We start from the raw sequence: 20,319 nt of genomic DNA, 5'->3' as shown, positions 1-20,319 counted from the left end.
ATGAAAAACATAAAAATTGTGTGCGGGTCACATAGCCAAATAAAACTGGAACTTTTTATAGGGCCAGGCAAACTTGCCATATCCATATAAAACAGCTGATTCAACCAACTTATGGAAATCAATGTAATTGGTCAATCGTGCCTTACCATAACGCCCTAACCCAGAAAACGATACAGAGGCGGCTTTGTAAACTATATTGTATGTATGTATATAATAAATCAACGGAAGTATTACCCAACTTGTGTTCTGTATAGATGTTGGTTTCCAAACGGGATTCCCACGTGTGGATTCCGGGTTTACAGATCTGCCATCTTGTCTTAACTCAGGAGCACGCCGGCTCGTAGTATGTATGAGTGGCTGCGGAAGGGGCGTATTAACGTAACTCACTACTCACTGGTAGCTGCTTCATGTGGAAAGCCCAGCCGATCCCAAGTAGGGTTATTAATAAAGCACTCAATAAAAATACTTATTTGTTTTATACAATTAAGATTTAATATTTAATTAATTTTATAAGTACTTGGGGAAAAGATATGACTGCCCCGTCTCGTGTCTCGATAGAATTCTCTATCTGCAAATTTTTTGTACAGGGTTGTATTATTGATCATCAGCTGATGCTTGACGCATGGTTGTGTTTTGAATATTTGATGTGGTGAAATTGATTGGCTTAAGGTGCCATTACATCACCCTTCTTTTGGAAAAGAAGAAGTCGTCAGGGTGATCAATTCTGCCGGCTTCTTCTTGCCCAAAATTAAGAAAATTAAGATGTAAATTTATTAAGTAAAAATTTAGTACAATTTAAAATTTCGGAATGAAGTCAGAGGAAAAAATTTTTATTTTTGATGAACGAATTTAACCTTTAAAAGTAGATATTCCTCCCCTTTTCATTTTAAATTCGTTCATTAGTGTAGGATATTTTAAATGGTTAAAATCTAATATTCATCAGCTAATGATCCAATTGACAGACAGTTTTATGAAATTATCTTATATCTAAAATAGTTGCGATTAAAGACAATTAAGTTTATTTATAACTTATTTGATATTTAATATGAAAAATAATTTAGTAAATGATATTTAAATTTATTTATACAACGGTATCGAAAAAGTTTTTTTTCTCATTGCATTGTAATATGCAAATATAGTATAGTTATGCCAATTGGCATATTTGAAAATAATTTCATAAGTGTAAGTTTTTAGCTTTGTAAATTTATATAATTCATTTTAAATCACTTATGTTTATGGTTTAACTCTTAGCTACTAAGTCGTATGTTTACATATTATATTATTTGTAAATTTGATACATTTCAAGTTCTTTTTTTTTTTGAGAAATGCGCCGCAAAGTAGTTATTATTTAAATATTACAATTTTGAATTTGTAAATTTTGTATTTGTAAATAAAGCATAACTTGCCTAGAGTTGTTTATTGTACTTTTTGTACACGGTTTTTGTGAACAGTCTTTAATTTTTTCTTTTCTTTATCAAAAACTTTTACATTCGTCCCGGTTCTTTTTGTATTAGAACCTTATCATTTACGCTAATTTTTTACGGACAGGCATGTTTGTCATAAATAAATAAATGTAAGGCGCGATAACCTCCGAAGAGATCTAAGGCCGAGCTTCTCTTCCAATTTGCGTCGTGTTCCTCTTGATTTTTCCCTACAAATTGGCCGGACGGGACCTACATGTTTTATGCCGACTCCGAACGGCATCTGCAAGGCAGATGAGTTTTCACTGAGAGCTTTTCATGGCAGAAATACAATCGGAGCGCTTGCCAGACACTGCCGAGGGGCGACCCCGCTTAGACAAATTTTCTTCTAATTGAAAAATCTTATTTCTAAAATTTTGATGTTGCTTTGCCCGGGAGTTGAACCCAGGACATACGGTGTCATAGGCGGAGCACGCTACCATCACACCACGGTGGCCTGTTTGTCATAGTGATATTTATTTCGAACTTTGTGTTTGTTTAACAGTTCTTGCGCCAATACATGTGATTTTTGCATGCGGTATTTCGCCTCTTTCGCGTAATTCTGCACGTCATAAATTGTATCAACTTTTCCTTTTTGAAGTTCATTCGGTAAAATGGGTTTTTTACCGAATACTAATTCGAACGGTGTAAATTTATTATCAAAAACTGTATTCGAAGTGGTATTGTGAAAAAACGTGAAATACTTTAAGTAAGTATCCCAGTCCGACAACGTGTCATTAAGATATGCGCGCAAGTATTCGTTAAATACTCGATGGTTTCGTTCGATTGAATCTAACGTTTCATGATGATACGCTGTGGAAAAATCGTGTTTGACGTTTAAAAGTTTTGTCAGCTCTGAAAACACTTCATTTTTATATTCCGTACCTAGATCAGATTTGATAGAATTCATTGGGCCATATGTTAAAATAAATGACTCGAATACCGCAGAAGCTATGGTTTTCGCACTTTTATCCGGAACCGCTACTGTTACTAAGTATTTCGTTAAATCGCAAATTATGGTAACTGCGAACCTGTTACCATACTTTGATTCTGGCAACGGTCCTATTGTATCAATGACTACTATTTCAAATGGTTTGCAAGGTGTTGGTGTTAACACTAGCTTTTCCTTGGTTTTTGTTTTAACTTTGTTTAAAAGACAATCATTACAACTTTTGATATATTTCGATATATCACGAGTCATATCTTTCCAATAAAATTTGGTTCGTAATTTTGCGTACAGTTTTTTCATTCCGCAATGTCCAACAGAAAATGGTAAATTCTCATAAGTTTTAGTTTTGTGTCTTCGTCTGTTATTGTCTCTACTGGATCTGTTAGAATAATTTCTAATGATTTTAAAATTTTATTACCAATATTTTTGAATATTGTAGTAGTGTAATGTTCGAACAAAATATCGTTTTTAGGCCATTCAGTTTGCTTAATTTTGTGTTTGCCGCTTCTGATTCAAGCCTTGAAAGTAATTTCTCTAAAGTCATTATTTCGTTAACAAGCTGAAAACTAAGCAACTCGAGTTTCTTATGTTTAATATGCGCAAAAATTTTTAAATATGTTGTTTTATTATTTTTATTGTACGTAATTTCAGATCTTATTCGTGGAATCTTTTTTGAAAAATTAAATGAAAATTTGTCATAGACATGTAAAGTAATTTGTTTTTCGTCGTTTTTGTCTGTTTTCCTATGTAAATTTTTGTCGTTTGCCTGTTTTGTCATTGACCTTGTCTGTACTGCCAAAATTTGTTTGTTAGCTTCTTTAATCTCATCGATTATTATACGCACATCAGCACAAACGTTTGATTTACCTTTTATATATACAATAGTAAAGTTATATTCAGCTAGTTCCAGTCTTATTCTCGAAAGTTTTGAAGATGGGTCTTTCATTTTGAATAAGTATACCAGAGGTCTATGATCTGACTTTACAATAAAATTGGTGCCATAAACATATGGTCGAAATTGCTTGATTGCAAAGTAAATAGCTAAAAGTTCTAACCCTATAATGGGTTTTTTCTGTTCTGCTTTATTAAATGCTTTAGAAGCGAAACAAATTGGTAAATCACTACCTTGCTGTTCTTGACTTAAAATAGTGCCACGTCCAGTTGTGGAAGCGTCAACTGTAATAATGAATTGGTTACTAAAATCTTTCGCTCTCTACATCCCATACGAATTCAACTCTTTTTCTGCTTAATCGGTTTAGAGGCGCTGCCAGAGACGCAAAATTAGGTATAAACCGTCTGTAATAGTTTGCAAACGCGACGAATCGTCGTACCGCGTCTTTGTCAGTCGGTTTTGTATACTTTTTGATTGCGTTTATTTTGGAGTCGTCTGGAAACAAACCTTTGGCTGAACATTTGTGACCTAAAAATGTAACTTCTGGTCATAAAAAGTTGCATTTATTTGGGTTAAGTTTGAGATTAAAAGACCTACAAGTATCGAAAACTTTTGAAAGATTTTTAATATGGCGTGCTTCGCTACAATCTATGACGATAATATCGTCGACGTATAAAAATGCGACGTTGGGTGGTATACCCGAAAAAGCTATTGTCATCATTCGTGAGAATGAATTTGGTGCTATATTTAAACAGAATGGAAGCACTTTCCATCTAAATGCGCCACGGTCAGTGCTGAAAGACGTAATGCCACGAGAGTCGGGATGCAAGGGGATTTGATGAAATCCTGAAAAAAGATCTAATGTGGAAAAATATTTTGCTCTATCGAGATTGTCTAAAATATCGTCAACTCTAGCTAGTGGGAATTTATCAGCAATGAGTTTTTTGTTTACTGCGCGAAAATCTACGCACATACGATAAGTTTTTTGACCATTAGTATCTTTCTTTGGGACTACAATCAAAGGATTATTGTAATTGGAATAACTGGGTTCAATCAAATCGTTATCTAACAATTTATTTACTTGGCGATTTATTTCTTCGCGTTGAGAATATGGCAATCTATAGTTTTTAACATATACCGGTTCGTTGTCTGTCAGTCTTAGTTTTTGCTCGTAGAAGTTATTTAAAGTCATTTTGTCCGTGTCAAGAGCGAAAATGTCGGCATAATCTATGCAAAGGTTAAGTAATTTACTTGGAGCATGTTGAGGTATTTGATTTTTTAAAATTGAAGTCAGTTTTTTCGTACGTTTGTCTTCTGTTTCTGTCTTGTTAATTGTATAAACATTGTAGTTTGAAAGTTTTTCTGTCCGAATACTTTTTTTTTCACATACTTTATATCATCCGTGGTATTTATGACTTTAATTATTGGGTTACTGGAAGTAACAATGCACCTAGCTGTGAAAACACCTTTTTCAGTTTCCTGCGAGTCCACGAAAAATGGCTCGGGTGAATCTCCTAAATCAAAAAGTCTGAATATTTCACATCTCGGAGGAATGATTCAACTGTCGCTTTCTGTGCCGTGTAGGATTGGTATCGCAACTTTTTCATTACCTACCCAAAAGGAAATACTGTTTCTTTCATAATTAATAATGCATTTGTTAATTTTCAGAAAATATTTACCTAATATGCCATCGGATGGAATATTAAAATCTTCATCTACTACATGTAAAGTATGTTTAATAGAAAAGTTTGAAAAATTTTAATTTAAGGTAATTTTACCGAAAGTCGAAACTGAATTGGAAGTAACACCGGTAATGTTAATAATGTCGTTCGTATTTAAGGTAATATTTCTGTCTAAACATGATATCTTTATTAAATAAATGTCCGCTTGAGTGTCTACTAGGAAAGAACAAAATTTTTGTGACTCGTTAAGTTGTAATTCAATTAAATCAGAGTAATTTAAATTTAAACAATATATGCCTATTGGTGAGGGATGTTCACTTACTGGCTTAGTTCGTCCTCCCCCAGTGTTCGCTCCTGAGGGCAATGGCGTTTAAAGCGCGAACGTTTGCGTTTCGACCTCTACCGTTTGACGATCTTGAATTGTTGCTTCTATTGTTACTATTATTTGTATTTGAATTGGAATTGGTATTTGGACGCGTATTATTATTGTTGTTATTCTGGTATCTATTTCCATTATAAATTCTATATCCTTGATTGTTGTTGCCGTTGTAGTTGCTGTTGTATGCAAATGAATCATTGTTTCTATAACCAGTATAGCCGCGGTTTGGGTAAAAGCCTCGATAACTACCACGTGAATTTCTGAATGTGTTGTTACTACGTGATCGAAAAGCTAAAACCTGACGCTCTGTTACTTCGTTATTTTGTTCTACAATTAATTTTGCTACTACGTCTTTCGGATCTGTAAATGCCGTCGAGGCTAAAATGGTTTTTACTAAATTTGATTTTGCATTTAAACGATGCACGTTAACAGTTTGTTCGACTGCCATTTCGTGAGCTTTTGCTTGAGTGATCCCTTCAATAATAAGAGACCGCTCAAGTGAGTCAGCTAAATCTTCAACTTATTGGCAAAATCTGTGTAATTGTTACCGTTAACGTGCAACGCTGCAATTCTCCCTGCTACAACTTTCGAGTTGTCTGGTTTGATCCTATTACGTAGAGCTGTTTTAATTTCATTGACTCAAATTACTTGTGTATTGCTTCACGGGCTTTAGCCTTTAGTTTTGATTTTAAGAACGCTATAAAAGTATCATTTAAATCTGCAGTAGCGAATTGTTCAAGTAATGCGATTTTGTCTATAAAAGTATCAAGTGCAAGGGGATCACCACTGTAGTTTTCTTTAATAGAATTAGCACATGTGTTAATAAAAATTCTCTTATCCTCTGGTATTGCCATGACTTGATAGTTAAGATCTGGAGCTGAATTAGCAGAAGGTGAGGCCACGTTTGTACTATTTGGATCGTTAAGATCTGATTTTAAAGTAAAAGAAGTTGAAGTTAGTTTTGCACTATTTGAATCGTTAAGATTTGAATCTAAATTAGAAGTTAAATTTTTAATGGAAGAATTTTCGAAGCCTGGAAAATCTGTTGACAAAGAAAATCTATTTTCCTGGTTTGTTACTTCTTCAGTCGAGGATGAAGCTAAACTTTCGTAGCTTGAGGCTGAGTTATCGGAATCGGATTCTGAGTTTGAATTTTTTTGCACTTACCACTTCTAAGGTACATATGTAGTTATCAGAATAGCAAAAATAATTCAGTTCAAACTATGAAATTAATAAAGTACTTATTTGAATGTCTGAATTTATATTTGAAGCTGAACTGTTAAAGAAAAATTTTGAAAAAGTGAAATGATTTGCTGGTGAATAGTCGCTACGGATATATTTAACACTTTATTGGAAGAATTAATTGGAACTGCAGTATACTTGTATGGAAAATTTATAAAAGAAATGTATTTGAATTCAAAATGTCACAAAAGTACATAGGTATGAATTGGTAAAAATTTCACAAATTTGGTAATCACGGACGCACCGCTTTATATGAAAATCTCAATTTGGTTTTTCACGGAACCACCGTAGTATATAAAAAAATGTAAATTGGTTTTTAACAAACCACCGTTTATAAAAATTTAATTGGTTTTTCACAAACCACCGTTATATAAAAATCCACATTTTACCATATGTACGTGGAAATAGGTCAAAACGCCCGAAAATTGAAAAGAAAAATATTTGCAAAGGACTATTTGAAAAATTGGGTTAAGAACACGTCAAGAGTTTAAGGAAATACCGTTTACAAAAATCACACATTGGGTTCAGTTGTAATACATAGCCTGTAAAGTTCACATGCAGAAGAAAATATACGTGTGTAAAAATAATTGCACACATGCAAGCAAAACAAGTGTAGTATGTTCGAATAGATGTGGCTAACTATATTGTAGGCTTAAACACATGTAAACCAATGAATTCATAAAAATTGAGAAATGTGATTATAAAAAATTGAGGTTATGTTGGGTGCTCCCGCGCCGCAGTCAGAAAAAAATTGAGGTTATCTTTAGGTGCTCCCTCGCCGCAGTCAAAAAAATTTGAGGTTATTTTGCGTACATAGGTATAAAATGGCGTTTTTTGTGCCCACAAATTGCGTTTTTCTGTGCCCACACATGGATGCCCCAATTCAAAAAATGAGGTTATTTTACTAGCGGCTGGCCCGCATGTCACGGTCGCCATGTAAACTATATTGTATGTATGTATATAATAAATCACCGGAAGTATAACCCAACTTGTGTTCTGTATAGATGTTGGTTTCCAAACTGGATTCCCACGTCTGGGTTCCGGGTTTACAGATCTGCCATCTTGTCTTGACTCAGGAGCACGCCGGCTCGTAGTATGTATGAGTGGCTGCGTATTAAAGTAACTCAATGGTAGCTGCTTCATGTGGAAAGCCCAGACGATCTCAAGTAGGGTTATTAATAAAGCACTCAATAAAAACACTTATTTGTTTTATACAATTAAGATTTAATATTTAATTAATTTTATAAGTACTTGCTGAAAAGATATGACTGCCCCGTCTCGTCGAATTCTCTATCTGCACATTTTTTGCACAGGGTTGTATTATTGATCATCAGCTGATGCTTGACGCATGGTTGTGTTTTGAATATTTGATGTGGTGAAATTGATTGGCTTAAGGTGCCATTACAGCTTTGCAAACGTCCTTGCTAATAGTCGATATTTACTGATAAATCCATGTTATTTACATAAGGGGCCAATTACTTCCTTAACCCTAACGCCATAGTCGTAACCATACCCGTATCCATAACCATCTTCAATGTGATCGATTAATGGTGCATTAACCTAAAAATCGTGTAAACTTTAAGTTTATTTTTAACTTTCACTTTAACTTTAACTATATTTTTAACTTTAACCTTAACTTTAACTTTAACCTTAACTTTAACTTTCACTTTAACTTTAACTATATTTTTAACTTTATCTTCCACTTTAACTTTAACTTTAATTTTAACTCTAACTTTAACTTTAACTTTAAGTTTAACTTTCACTTTAACTTTAATTTTAACTTTGACTTTAACTTTGACTTTAACTTTAACTTTATCCTTAACTTTAACTTTAATTTTAACTTTAACTTTAACGTTAACTTTAACTTAAACTTTAACTTTAACTTTAATTTTAACTTTAATTTTAATTTTAACTTTAACTTAGTTGTACCTACATACTTTAACTTTAACCTTAACCTTAACTTTAACTTAATTAATATTTGATTTTAGCGACCTTTATACGTTTAAATGTAAAGTTTTTATTTTGCCGGCTCTAGGTCAAAAGTAATAAAACGATTTGATTTTTTTTTATTTTCCCAATGTATTTCGATCACCTTCGGAGATCTTCATCAGGGGGCTACAACAATAATAAACAATTCAGCTTAGTTTGTAATAACTAACAATAATAACTAAATAAACCTTCCTATGTATATAATCACATTCATATTTATATACATACATACATTTATATTTTTATTTTGCTAATCTGCGTCCGTTCGGTTCGTCATTTAGCTTTGAACTAAGTTTCCACGATTCTAGCAGGTGTCTGTAGATATGTGAGCAGCCGTCGGTATCTATTTTATAGTTAAGTCTCTTGTTTATTGGTGTGTTTGTTATGTGGAGCATTTCTAAAGTGAAGCGGTTTTTGTAATTTTGCTCTGTTTGAAGTATGCTCACTGCTTCGAAATCTGGTTGATGGCCGCTCTCTGCACAGTGGGCCGCAAGTGCAGTTTTTTGCGTGTTACTAGCTGCTCTGCATTTTATATCAGATCGGTGGCCTGATATCCTCGTTTTCAATTTATTCTTAGTTGTACCTACATACTATTTGTTACATTTATCGTTTTCATTTCCAGCGCATGTGATTTTGTATTCAATGTTGTTTTTGTCTAATAATGCTACTTTACTTTTCATGTTGTTGTAGAAAATATTCGTTGTATAGGCTGGTTTATGTGCAATTTTGATGTTTTCCTTGTCATATATAACAGAAGCCTGGTATATATAACATCGATTTGTACTTTGTAGTTGTTTTTTATCCGTTTTTGGGTATTTTTATTTCACTGTAAGCTTTTATCATCCTCCGTATAATTCCATGATTCGTTTTATTACTTTTGACCTAGAGCCGGCAAAATAAAAACTTTACTTTAACTTTAACTTTGACTTTGACTTTGACTTTGACTTTAACTTTAACTTTCACTTTAACTTTAACTATATTTTTAACTTTAACTTTCACTTTAACCTTATCATTCACTTTAACTTTAACTTCCACTTTAACATTACTTTAATTTTAACTTTAACTTTAAGTTTAACTTTCACTTTAACTTTAATTTTAACTTTGACTTTAACTTTCACTTTAACTTTAACTAAAAAAAAACAAACCATTAGGACGTATTCTACATAATGTTTACGTATATACATATAATAAGCGACTTACTCATAAAAATATGTTCGATCGACTAAATTAGCAATGGCCAAAAATCTGTGTTGAAGGTACAAAAAGCGAAAGCATGAAAAATAAACAAATGTACAGAATACCGCAAATGTAAACAAATTTTCAAGAACAGTAATTATAAACAAAAATTTTACAATAATAAAATACATGTAACAATAAGACATAACTTAGTATGTATATCAACCCCCTTTTGCTTAGTTGTTGTCTTGAAGTATGCTGGATGCTGAATATTCTTATTTAAGTGAGCGCGGTGTATGTTGCTGTTGTTTCAAAATCAAATTGCGATAAGCACTCGCACAGTGGGCAGTGTCCATTTTAAAATTAATTCGCTTTTCACTAGGAGTGTTCAATATATGTAGCATTTCTAAGGTATAGCGTTTTTGGTAATGTTTTTCCTTCTCCAATATATTTACGTTCTCAAAATCAGGGTGATGTCCTGTATCTTTGCAGTGGGCAGATAGGGCCGTCTTATTTCCTGAAAAACTGTTCCTTAATTTTATGTTTGACCTGTGACCGGAAATCCTTGTCATGAGCTTGAGTTTTGTTGTCCCCACATATACCTTCTCGCATACGCGGGACCCGTCGCCGTTGCATGGGATTCGATAAACTACGTCAGATTTCTCGAACTTGGGGATCTTATCTTTTATGTTATTAAAAACTTGCCTTAGTGTATTTTTGTACGTGAACGCTAGATTATAGCTATCCTTGTCGTATAGATTGGAGCTCCTTATCCTCTCCGATAATCCTGGAACATATTCCATTGTCAAATACTTTTTATTGGCCGCGTCCGTTCTTTTTTCTTCATTATTTTTCGTGGTATGAAAATTGTGGATAAGTCTATTTGTTAACTCTTTGGGAAAGTCGTTCTGTTCCAGGGTTACTTTAATTATTTTAATATTTTTCTCGTGGAAAACCTCATCACTGATTGTGAGAACCCTTCTAATAAAATTTTTCGCCGTGTTTATTATTGTCCTTCTTTCATGCTTGGAGTTGTAGCTTATCAGCCTTCCAGAAGACGTTGGATTCTGATACCAGTCAATAAGTAACTTATTATTCTTTCTGACTATTAACGTATCGAGGTAGGGGAGTTGACCATCCCTTTCTATTTCTACTGTAAATTGTATGTTCTTGTGGTACGTGTTAAGCATGTGGAGCATATTTTGAATGTGTTCTTTTTTGACAACAGCAAAGATGTCGTCCACATATTTTGTTAGCAGCCTTGGTTTTTCTTTGAACTCTAGCTCAAATTTTGTCAGTAGCTCTTCCATAACTATATCCGCTATAACTGGCGAGGCTGGTGACCCCATAGGCATTCCTGACCTTTGCTCATATACTTTGTCATTATATTTAAAATATCTGTTTTCTTTTATGCAAAATTTAACTACTGTTAAGAAAAACTCTTTGTTCATCAACGTATATTCTTTGATATCATTCCACCTCGAGGCTATGATTTCAATCGCCAAATCAACAGGAATACTGGGGAATAACGAAACCACGTCAAATGACACCAAACTCTCATCGTCATAAATGTATGTGTCTTTGACCTTGTCTTTGAATTCTTTGGCAGTTTCAACGTTGTATGTAGACGATTTCGTTATATTTTTGAGAACTCGGACAACATATCTGCATAAATTATAGGATGGGGCATCTATAGACGAACAAATCGGACGAAGGGGTATGCCTTCCTTGTGGATTTTTGGCAAACCGTAAATTCTGGGTGTGATAGCGATTTTACACGTCAAATGATTCTTTTCTTTTTCATCAATGCATCCATCATTGAACATCTTAAGTACCAATTCGTTGTTCTTGTCCTGTAATTTGTTCGTCGGGTCTCGTTTTAGAACTCGATAAGCGGAAATGTTATTCAATATATCCTGCATTTTTCTTGAGTATTCCGTCCTGTCCATCACTACAGTGGTGTTACCTTTATCAGCACTGAGTACTAAAAGTTGTTTATTATTTTTCAGAAATGACTTCGCGGAATGGAGTGTGTGGCATGTAAACTTATCTCGCAATGAGGTTGTATTTTTGCTTAAATTATCACCTATCAGAGCCGTTAGATTATTTCTTTCAATTTCTTTCCTCTCTTTATCTTTTACTGTTTGTATCGCATTTTCTCCATCCGCTATAACTTGAAAAATCGGAAATTTTCCTTTCTCTAACGGCATTACATATTTTGCGATACAAACAGTAAAAGATAAAGAGAGGCAAGAAATTGAAAGAAATAATCTAACGGCTCTGATAGGTGATAATTTAAGCAAAAATACAACCTCATTGCGAGATAAGTTTACATGCCACACACTCCATTCCGCGAAGTCATTTCTGAAAAATAATAAAACAACTTTTAGTACTCAGTGCTGATAAAGGTAACACCACTGTAGTGATGGACAGGACGGAATACTCAAGAAAAATTCAGGATATATTGAATAACATTTTTGCTTATCGCAATTTGATTTTGAAACAACAGCAACATACACCGCGCTCACTTAAATAAGAATATTCAGCATCCAGCATACTTCAAGACAACAACTAAGCAAAAGGGGGTTGATATACATACTAAGTTATGTCTTATTGTTACATGTATTTTATTATTGTAAATCTTTTGTTTATAATTACTGTTCTTGAAAATTTGTTTACATTTGCGGTATTCTGTACATTTGTTTATTTTTCATGCTTTCGCTTTTTGTACCTTCAACACAGATTTTTGGCCATTGCTAATTTAGTCGATCGAACATATTTATATGAGTAAGTCGCTTATTATATGTATATACGTAAACATTATGTAGAATACGTCCTAATGGTTTGTTTTTTTTTATACCCCTAGTCCCGAAGATGGCTTTAGAATAAAGCCGAAATATCGACAAGAATAAATTATACAACTATAATACAAAAAGTTGTGTTTTTATTTAAATTGGCCTTCAGCTCAAACATTTTAAAATACTTTATTTTTAACTTTAACTTTCACTTTAACTTTAACTTTAACTTTAATTTTAAATTTAACTTTAATTTTAACTTTAACTTAGTTGTACCTACATACTTTAACTTTAACTTTAACCTTAACTTTAACTTTAACTTTATGATAGAGATCCAAGTTTATGTATTTGGCCTGTTGCTAACACCGAACCTTTTCTAATCTTTTTTGACAAATATCCGTTACGGTTTTTTTTGATTTAGTCGCCAAGCCCGCGATAAAATCTATGCAATAGCTTAACAAAGTTGGTTTGCTTTAGCTGCTTTTATTTGTTTAGCTAAAAATATCGTCAATCTTAAAAGTTTCATTTTCTGCTGCACCTGTTCTTCCTGTATTGCATATTTATATTTACATAAAAATCTAAAATGTCAAAAGACAGAAGCGAAAGACAACAACACCGACAGCTGCTGAAGGCAAACGCTAATTTATCTTCGCCGAATACATTGACCACCACTCGGAATCCAGAGGGAAAGGTACAAGGTGAGCTGGCTACATATGAACAGCTTTTTGATATGTGGGAGGAGAAATTAAAGAAACATGAGGATAGCATAATCAAGAAAATCAACGAGTCTATGAAAAATTTGGAGGAGAGGGTTATGCAGAGAATAGGTGAGATTGTCAGTGAGTTAGCAAACACCAAACAGAGATTAACAAAAATTGAGGAAAGAGTAACTGGTGTAGAAAAAATATACACAGAACTGGAGGCACTCAAATGCAAAGCAAATGATATGCGTGAGCAGATCCAAGAATTTGAGGAAAAATCGGTCTCAACCGATATTATTGTTAAGGGAATACCATATGCTAAAGATGAAAATATCAGCGAAATATCGAGCCTCCTACCAAACGCCAATTTTTTCGTATGCGCACAAATACTAACCATAAATCAATTTGAGCGCCTAATTTAATAAAACTAAACACAGTACATGACAGAATCCAACTGCTTAAAGCTATCGCTGCATTTTGCAAATCAAAAAAGAGAGCATTAACACTCTGTGATATTGTGAATGATAACTAAGTGGATATCTTCTGCATAGACGTCAAAATTCCAAAGTGATTGGATCACCTGATTTGTATTTGACTATCGCTGTCTCATTCTGTATCTCTTTCTATCACCCGCTGAAGATAGGCGCCGCCATATTGAAAACCCTGTCAAAACGCTAAAAAGTAGCCATATTGAACATCCTGTCACGCATTTGGCAGATAAGATATCACACTTAGTTATCATTCACAATGCTCAATGCTGCAATTAAAAAAACAAAATGTACTTGCATCTGTTTTTAGTATAAGAGGCAAAGTATATGTGAGAATGCAGCGGAGTGCAGAGCCGAAGATAGTTAAGAGCAAGAATGATGCTGATGTTCAAGTCAGCGAAGCGAAACATGCAAAAGAAACATCAAAAACATAATTGCCGTCTTTCAGTGAGTTTTACAGCTCCGGCTCACACTTAATTCTCACGAGAATGCTCTGGATCATTGAAAGACTTGAGAAGCAGATGTCGTGAAATTTTCGCACACGTGAAATGTGATAGGCAGATGTCGCCGCTTTTTTCATTTAAGTCATACGGCGAAAGGCTAAGCAGCGACATCTATTTTTGAAAAAGTAGGTATATACGGCGGCCACCGTGGTGTGATGGTAGCGTGCTCCGCCTATCACACCGTATGCCCTGGGTTCGCATCCCGGGCAAAGCAACATCAAAATTTTAGAAATAAGGTTTTTCAATTAGAAGAAAATTTGTCTAAGCGGGGTCGCCCCTCGGCAGTGTTTGGCAAGCGCTCCGGGTGTATTTCTGCCATGAAAAGCTCTCAGTGAAAACTCATCTGCCTCGCAGATGCCGTTCGGAGTCGGCATAAAACATGTAGGTCCCGTCCGGCCAATTTGTAGGGAAAATCAAGAGGAGCAGGACGCAAATTGGAAGAGAAGCTCGGCCTTAGATCTCTTCGGAGGTTATCGCGCCTTACATTTTTTTTATAGGTATATTAAAGGCCGCGTTGCCAACCTAAAAAGAAGTAATTAACAAATTATCTGGCTCACAAATTGAACCAGACTTCTATCTGGATTTATCTAGCTCAAATCGTTGTTGTTGCATTTACATTCAAAATTATTTATCTGGCTCAAGATTTTGCCACCGGATGATGCTAATAGCGAGCGTAATATTTTTATACTCAGTTGAGCAGAGCTCACAGAGTATATTAACTTTGATTGGATAACGGTTGGTTGTACAGGTATAAAAGAATCGAGATAGATATAGACTTCCATATATCAAAATCACCAGGATCGAAAAAAAATTTGATTGAGCCATGTCCGTCCGTCCGTTCGTCCGTCCGTTAACACGATAACTTGAGTAAATTTTGAGGCATCTTGAAGAAATTTGGTATGTATGTTCCTGAGCGCTCATCTCAGATCGCTATTTAAAATGAACAATATCGGACTATAACCCCGCCCACTTTTTCGATATCGAAAATATCGAAAAACCGAAAAAGTGCGATAATTCATTACCAAAGACGAGTAAAGCGATGAAACTTGGTAGGTGAGCTGAACTTATGGCGCAGAATAGAAAACTAGTAAAATTTTGGACAATGGGCGTGGCACCGCCCACTTTTAAAAGAAGGTAATTTAAAACTTTTGCAAGCTGTAATTTGGCAGTCGTTGAAGATATCATGATGAAATTTGGCAGGAACGTTACTCCAATACTATGTGTATGTTTAATAAAAATTAGCAAAATCGGAGAACGACCACGCCCACTTTTAAAAAAAATTTTTTTTTAAAGTCAAATTTTAACAAAAAATGTAATATCTTTACAGTATATAAGTAAATTATGTCAACATTCAACTCCAGTAATGATATGGTGCAACAAAATGCGAAAATAAAAGAAAATTTTAAAATGGGCGGGGCTCCGCCCTTTTTCATTTAATTTGTCTAGGATACTTTTAATGCCATAAGTCGAACAAAACTTTACCAATCCTTGTGAAATTTGGTAGGGGCTTAGATTATGGGACGATAACTTATTTCTGTGAAAAATTGTATTGGTATAAAAAATGGCCGAAATCGGACTATGACCACGCCCACTTTTTCGATATCGAAAATTACGAAAAACGAAAAAATGCCATAATTCTATACCAAATACGAAAAAAGGGATGAAACATGGTATTTGGATTAGTTTATTGACGCAAAATATAACTTTATAAAAAAACTTTGTAAAATGGGTGTGACACCTACCAAATAAAACCCTTGAAATCTTGGCAGGAATACTGTTCGTGGTATTATATATATAAATAAATTAGCTGTATCCAACAGATGATGTTCTGGGTCACCCTGGTCCGCATTTTGGTCGATATCTGGAAAACGCCTTCCCATATACAACTACCACCACTCCCTTTTAAACGCCTCATTAATACCTTTAATTTGATACCCATATCGTACAAACACATTCTAGAGTCACCCCTGGTCCACCTTTATGGCGATATCTCGCAAAGGCGCCCACCTATAGGACTAAGCCCCACGCCCTTTTAAAATACCCATTAACACCTTTCATTTGATACCAATATCGTACAAACATATTCTAGAGTCACCCCTGGTCCACCTTTATGGCTATATCTCGAGAAGGCGTCCACCTATAGAACTAAGGCCCACTCCCTTTTAAAATACTCATTAATACCTTTCGTTTGATACCCATATTGTACAAACGTATTCTAGAGTCACCCCTGGTCCACCTTTATGCCGATATCTCGAAAAGGCGACCACCTATACAACTACCACCACTCCCTTTTAAAACCCTCATTAATACCTTTAATTTGATACCGATATCGTACAAACACATTCTAGAGTCACCCCTGGTCCACCTTTATGGCGATATCTCGAAAAGGCGTCCACCTATAGAACTAAGCCCCACGCCCTCTTGAAATACTCATTAACAACTTTCGTTTGATACCCATATTGTACAAACGCATTCTAGAGTCACCCCTGGTCCACCTTCATGGCGATATCTCGAAAAGGCGTTCACCTATAGAACTAAGGCCCACTCCCTTTTAAAATGGTCATTAACCCCTTTCATTTGATACCCATATCGTACAAACAATCTCTAGGGTCACCCCTGGTCCACCTTTATGTCGATATCTCGAAACAGCGTCCACCTATGGAAGTAAGGATCACTCCCTTTCAAAATACTCATTAACACCTTTCGTTTGATATCCATATTGTACAAACGCATTCTGGAGTCACCCCTGGTCCACCTTTATGGTGATATCTCTAAAAGGCGTCCACCTATAGAACTAAGGCCCACTCCCTTTTAAAATGTTCATTAACCCCTTTGATTTGATACCCATATCGTACAAACAAATTCTAGAGTCAACCCTGATCCACCTTTATGGCGATATCCCTAAATGGCGTCCACCTATAGAACTATGGCCCACTCCCTCTTAAAATACTCTTTAATACCTTTCATTTGATACACATGTCATACAAATACATTCCAGGGCTACCCTCGGTTCATTTTCCTACATGGTTATTTTCCCTTTTTTCCACCATAGCTCTCAACTGAGTATGTAATGTTCGGTTACACCCGAACTTAACCTTCCTTACTTGTGATATTTATTATTACTGTTTTACCTAAGCAAGCTATCTTCTTCATATTCATTTTCTTTTATCTATTCCTTTCGTATGTATTTATAATAGGCCGGGTCGATTTGTGGGGAGGCAAAAAAATCGCCCATTGCTCTGTGAAAATTATATTCTAGGGATCAAAATAAGAAACTTTGCCGAATGAACCATACCTCTAAAACGAATTCTGATGTCCCCCAATTTCGGTCCAACTTTTGGGTAGGGGCAAATTTTGAAAAATCCTACTTTGACCCATTTAGAGTGCTCCAATCGAGTCCAAATGTATGACCGACCCCCACTAACTTTGGAGGTCCGACCCACCGATGGCAGTGGCACACCCCCTGGAACCCCCTGGGGGTTCTCCATGCAAACATTTCAAAAAATCGCCGGTTTTGCACTTTACATGAAAAAATCAGCTAAATGGCTATGTTTTTTCTTTATTTTTATTTATTTATTTATAATAATATTTATTATTTATTTATAACAATATCTATTTTTTCTCTTAACAAATTTATTTAGTCAGAACATATGTAAATGAAAAAATTAATTTAAGTGAGTTATAGAAAAGAAACTAAAAAAAATTATTGTTTGAAGTCTTTTTTACTTTCAAGTCTGGGCAATTTCGCACGGCTCTCTAATGTCGTCGCCATAACAGCCTCTACATTTTCCGGTATAACCCGTTTGGAAACGCTAGCTAGCAATTTAACATGTCGTTCCGTTCCTTGTATGTGTGATGGAATTTTTGGATCATTAAACGGTGGAGGATCATCTTGATTTAAATATTCTTTCAATGTATCGTACGGAATGCTTCGCGTGAATGGTGGTTCAAATACGATATTTATATCATTCAAATTGATCATTTCCGTATAACTTGTGCAATTAAAGTTTATATCTGGTTTTTTTATAAACTCTAATTTCCATTGGCTCGTCAAAATCGGTTCGATAGAGTAGAATTTTCTTGATGGCACAGTCGCGCTTTTCTTTGCTATCATCAAACAACATTGATAACAAGATATTTTCCGAATGCGCATAATATGAATTATCTTTAATTACTTCATTGACAATTTTGCGTAAACGAGGTTCTAGAAATCGTGACCAACCAATGAACTTGAAAAATAATGAACTGCCGTACACGACAGAGCTGTAATACTTGATATTGAAGTACATAAATTCAACCAGAATTCTTAAATTTGCATCTGGATTTTCCGTCGTCACATATAATCGCAATAATCTAGCGGGCTTGGTGAGCCACCGAGAATGTACAATTTTCCCTGGTTTGATGTTAGCCAGATCCACCGGAACCACGCTACTAGAAATTGCATGGGTCATGTCGTATAAGTACTTCGAATCGGTGGAAAATTCAATTTTTTCTGGAGCAGGGGGCATATTTTGCAACTCAATTTTCTGGAAGCCGTCCACCACCTGAAAATATATAATAATAAAATAATTAAAAATGGTTATAATTTATTAAATTTTAATGAGCTCGAGGCAGTTTAAAAATTGAAACACAGTTTAAATTTTTATATCTCAATTTTATTTGGTCGATATTTCGATCTCATTCTGAGATCATCCTCAGGAACTGTGGACAAAAACAACAATTAGTTAACATGTAAACAATTTTCAAACCCTAAACATAATACCACTTACACAATTGAATATGTTTTACCGACTAACAAGATGTACGAAAAAAGAAAGCGTCGAAGTCCAATAAATATGAAAATATAAACAATTTAAAACACCGTAAGTATAAACAAAAATCTACAAAAACAACAATACATAGGATGACGAACAAAAAGACATAATCATTTGCATTAACATACAAATGTACATATGTACATATATATTTGTCATCCCACTGCATTTGTTGTGTTGAGCTGCAATTCTAACTAGAACAGTGTTGTTGTCTTAAAACTAAGTCGCGGTAAACGCGCGCCAGCTGATCAGTGTCTATTTTATAATTCATTTTCGTGTCATTAGGGGTGTTCGTTATGTGCAGCATTTCTAAAGTATATCTTTTGCCGTAATTTTTCTCCTCGTGTAAAATGGATACATTATCGAAATCGGGATAATGCCCGGTATCTTTGCAATGTGATGACAATGCCGTCTTATTGTCCGAAAAACTGCTTCTTAATTTCACATTTGACCTGTGAGCGGAAATCCTTGTCTTGAGTTTCATTTTTGTTGTCCCCACATATACCTTTTTGCATAAGTGGGACCCGTCACCATTACACGGAATCCTGTAAACTACATCAGACTTCTCTTGTTTGGGAATTCTATCCTTTGTATTGCTGTAGAGTTTTCTTAGCGTGTGTTTATAAGTTGACGCGATCTGATATTTATCTCTGTCATAGAGCTTTGAAAATTTTATTCTTTCCGTTATTCCTGGAACATGAACTACTGATTTGTATATTTTTCCCTCTCCTTTGGCTATGTTGGTTCTCTCCTTATTTTCGGTAAAGTATGTTCGAAGTAATTGCTTTATGGTTGTCATAGGGAAGTCATTCTTTGTCAAGGTTACTTTTATTTCGTCAATATTCTTTCCGTGAAAAATCGTATCGCTCATCGAGAGAACTCTTCTAATGAAATTGCTTGCGGTGTTTATAATTGTTTTTTTGTCATGTTTTAGAAATGCTGCACATAACGAACACCCCTAATGACACGAAAATGAATTATAAAATAGACACTGATCAGCTGGCGCGCGTTTACCGCGACTTAGTTTTAAGACAACAACACTGTTCTAGTTAGAATTGCAGCTCAACACAACAAATGCAGTGGGATGACAAATATATATGTACATATGTACATTTGTATGTTAATGCAAATGATTATGTCTTTTTGTTCGTCATCCTATGTATTGTTGTTTTTGTAGATTTTTGTTTATACTTACGGTGTTTTAAATTGTTTATATTTTCATATTTATTGGACTTCGACGCTTTCTTTT

The 20,319-nt window shown here is 34.6% G+C and overlaps 1 protein-coding gene and 1 long non-coding RNA gene across 3 annotated transcripts in view; one reads left to right on the top strand and one right to left on the bottom strand.

Moving 5' to 3' along the window:
• Rev1 (Rev1 DNA directed polymerase) overlaps window positions 1–1,104 on the top strand; it is a 76,286-nt gene extending 75,182 nt beyond the window's left edge. Inside the window, exons 8-9 of one of the 2 annotated variants that reach the window (XR_010953646.1) lie at window positions 62–198; window positions 255–1,104. Coding sequence is in view for 1 of the 2 variants with exons in the window: in XM_067788729.1 (XP_067644830.1) it covers window positions 62–90 (29 nt within the window). In the remaining variant the exon portion in view is untranslated. Of the gene's footprint in view, window positions 1–61 lie in introns of both variants that reach the window. The other variant, XM_067788729.1, reaches the window with a different exon arrangement.
• Window positions 1,105–17,799: 16,695 nt separating this feature from the next.
• Window positions 17,800–19,939, bottom strand: LOC137233753 (uncharacterized). The gene is made up of 2 exons (XR_010947555.1): window positions 19,026–19,939; window positions 17,800–18,800 (listed from the first exon to the last, which is right to left on the bottom strand). It is a non-coding gene; the product is annotated as an uncharacterized lncRNA (long non-coding RNA).
• Window positions 19,940–20,319: the final 380 nt, after the last annotated feature.

Source organism: Eurosta solidaginis, chromosome 5 (assembly GCF_040869045.1).
Source record: "Eurosta solidaginis isolate ZX-2024a chromosome 5, ASM4086904v1, whole genome shotgun sequence".
Classification (NCBI taxonomy): domain Eukaryota; kingdom Metazoa; phylum Arthropoda; class Insecta; order Diptera; family Tephritidae; genus Eurosta; species Eurosta solidaginis.
This window is presented reverse-complemented; position numbering and strand designations above follow the sequence as displayed.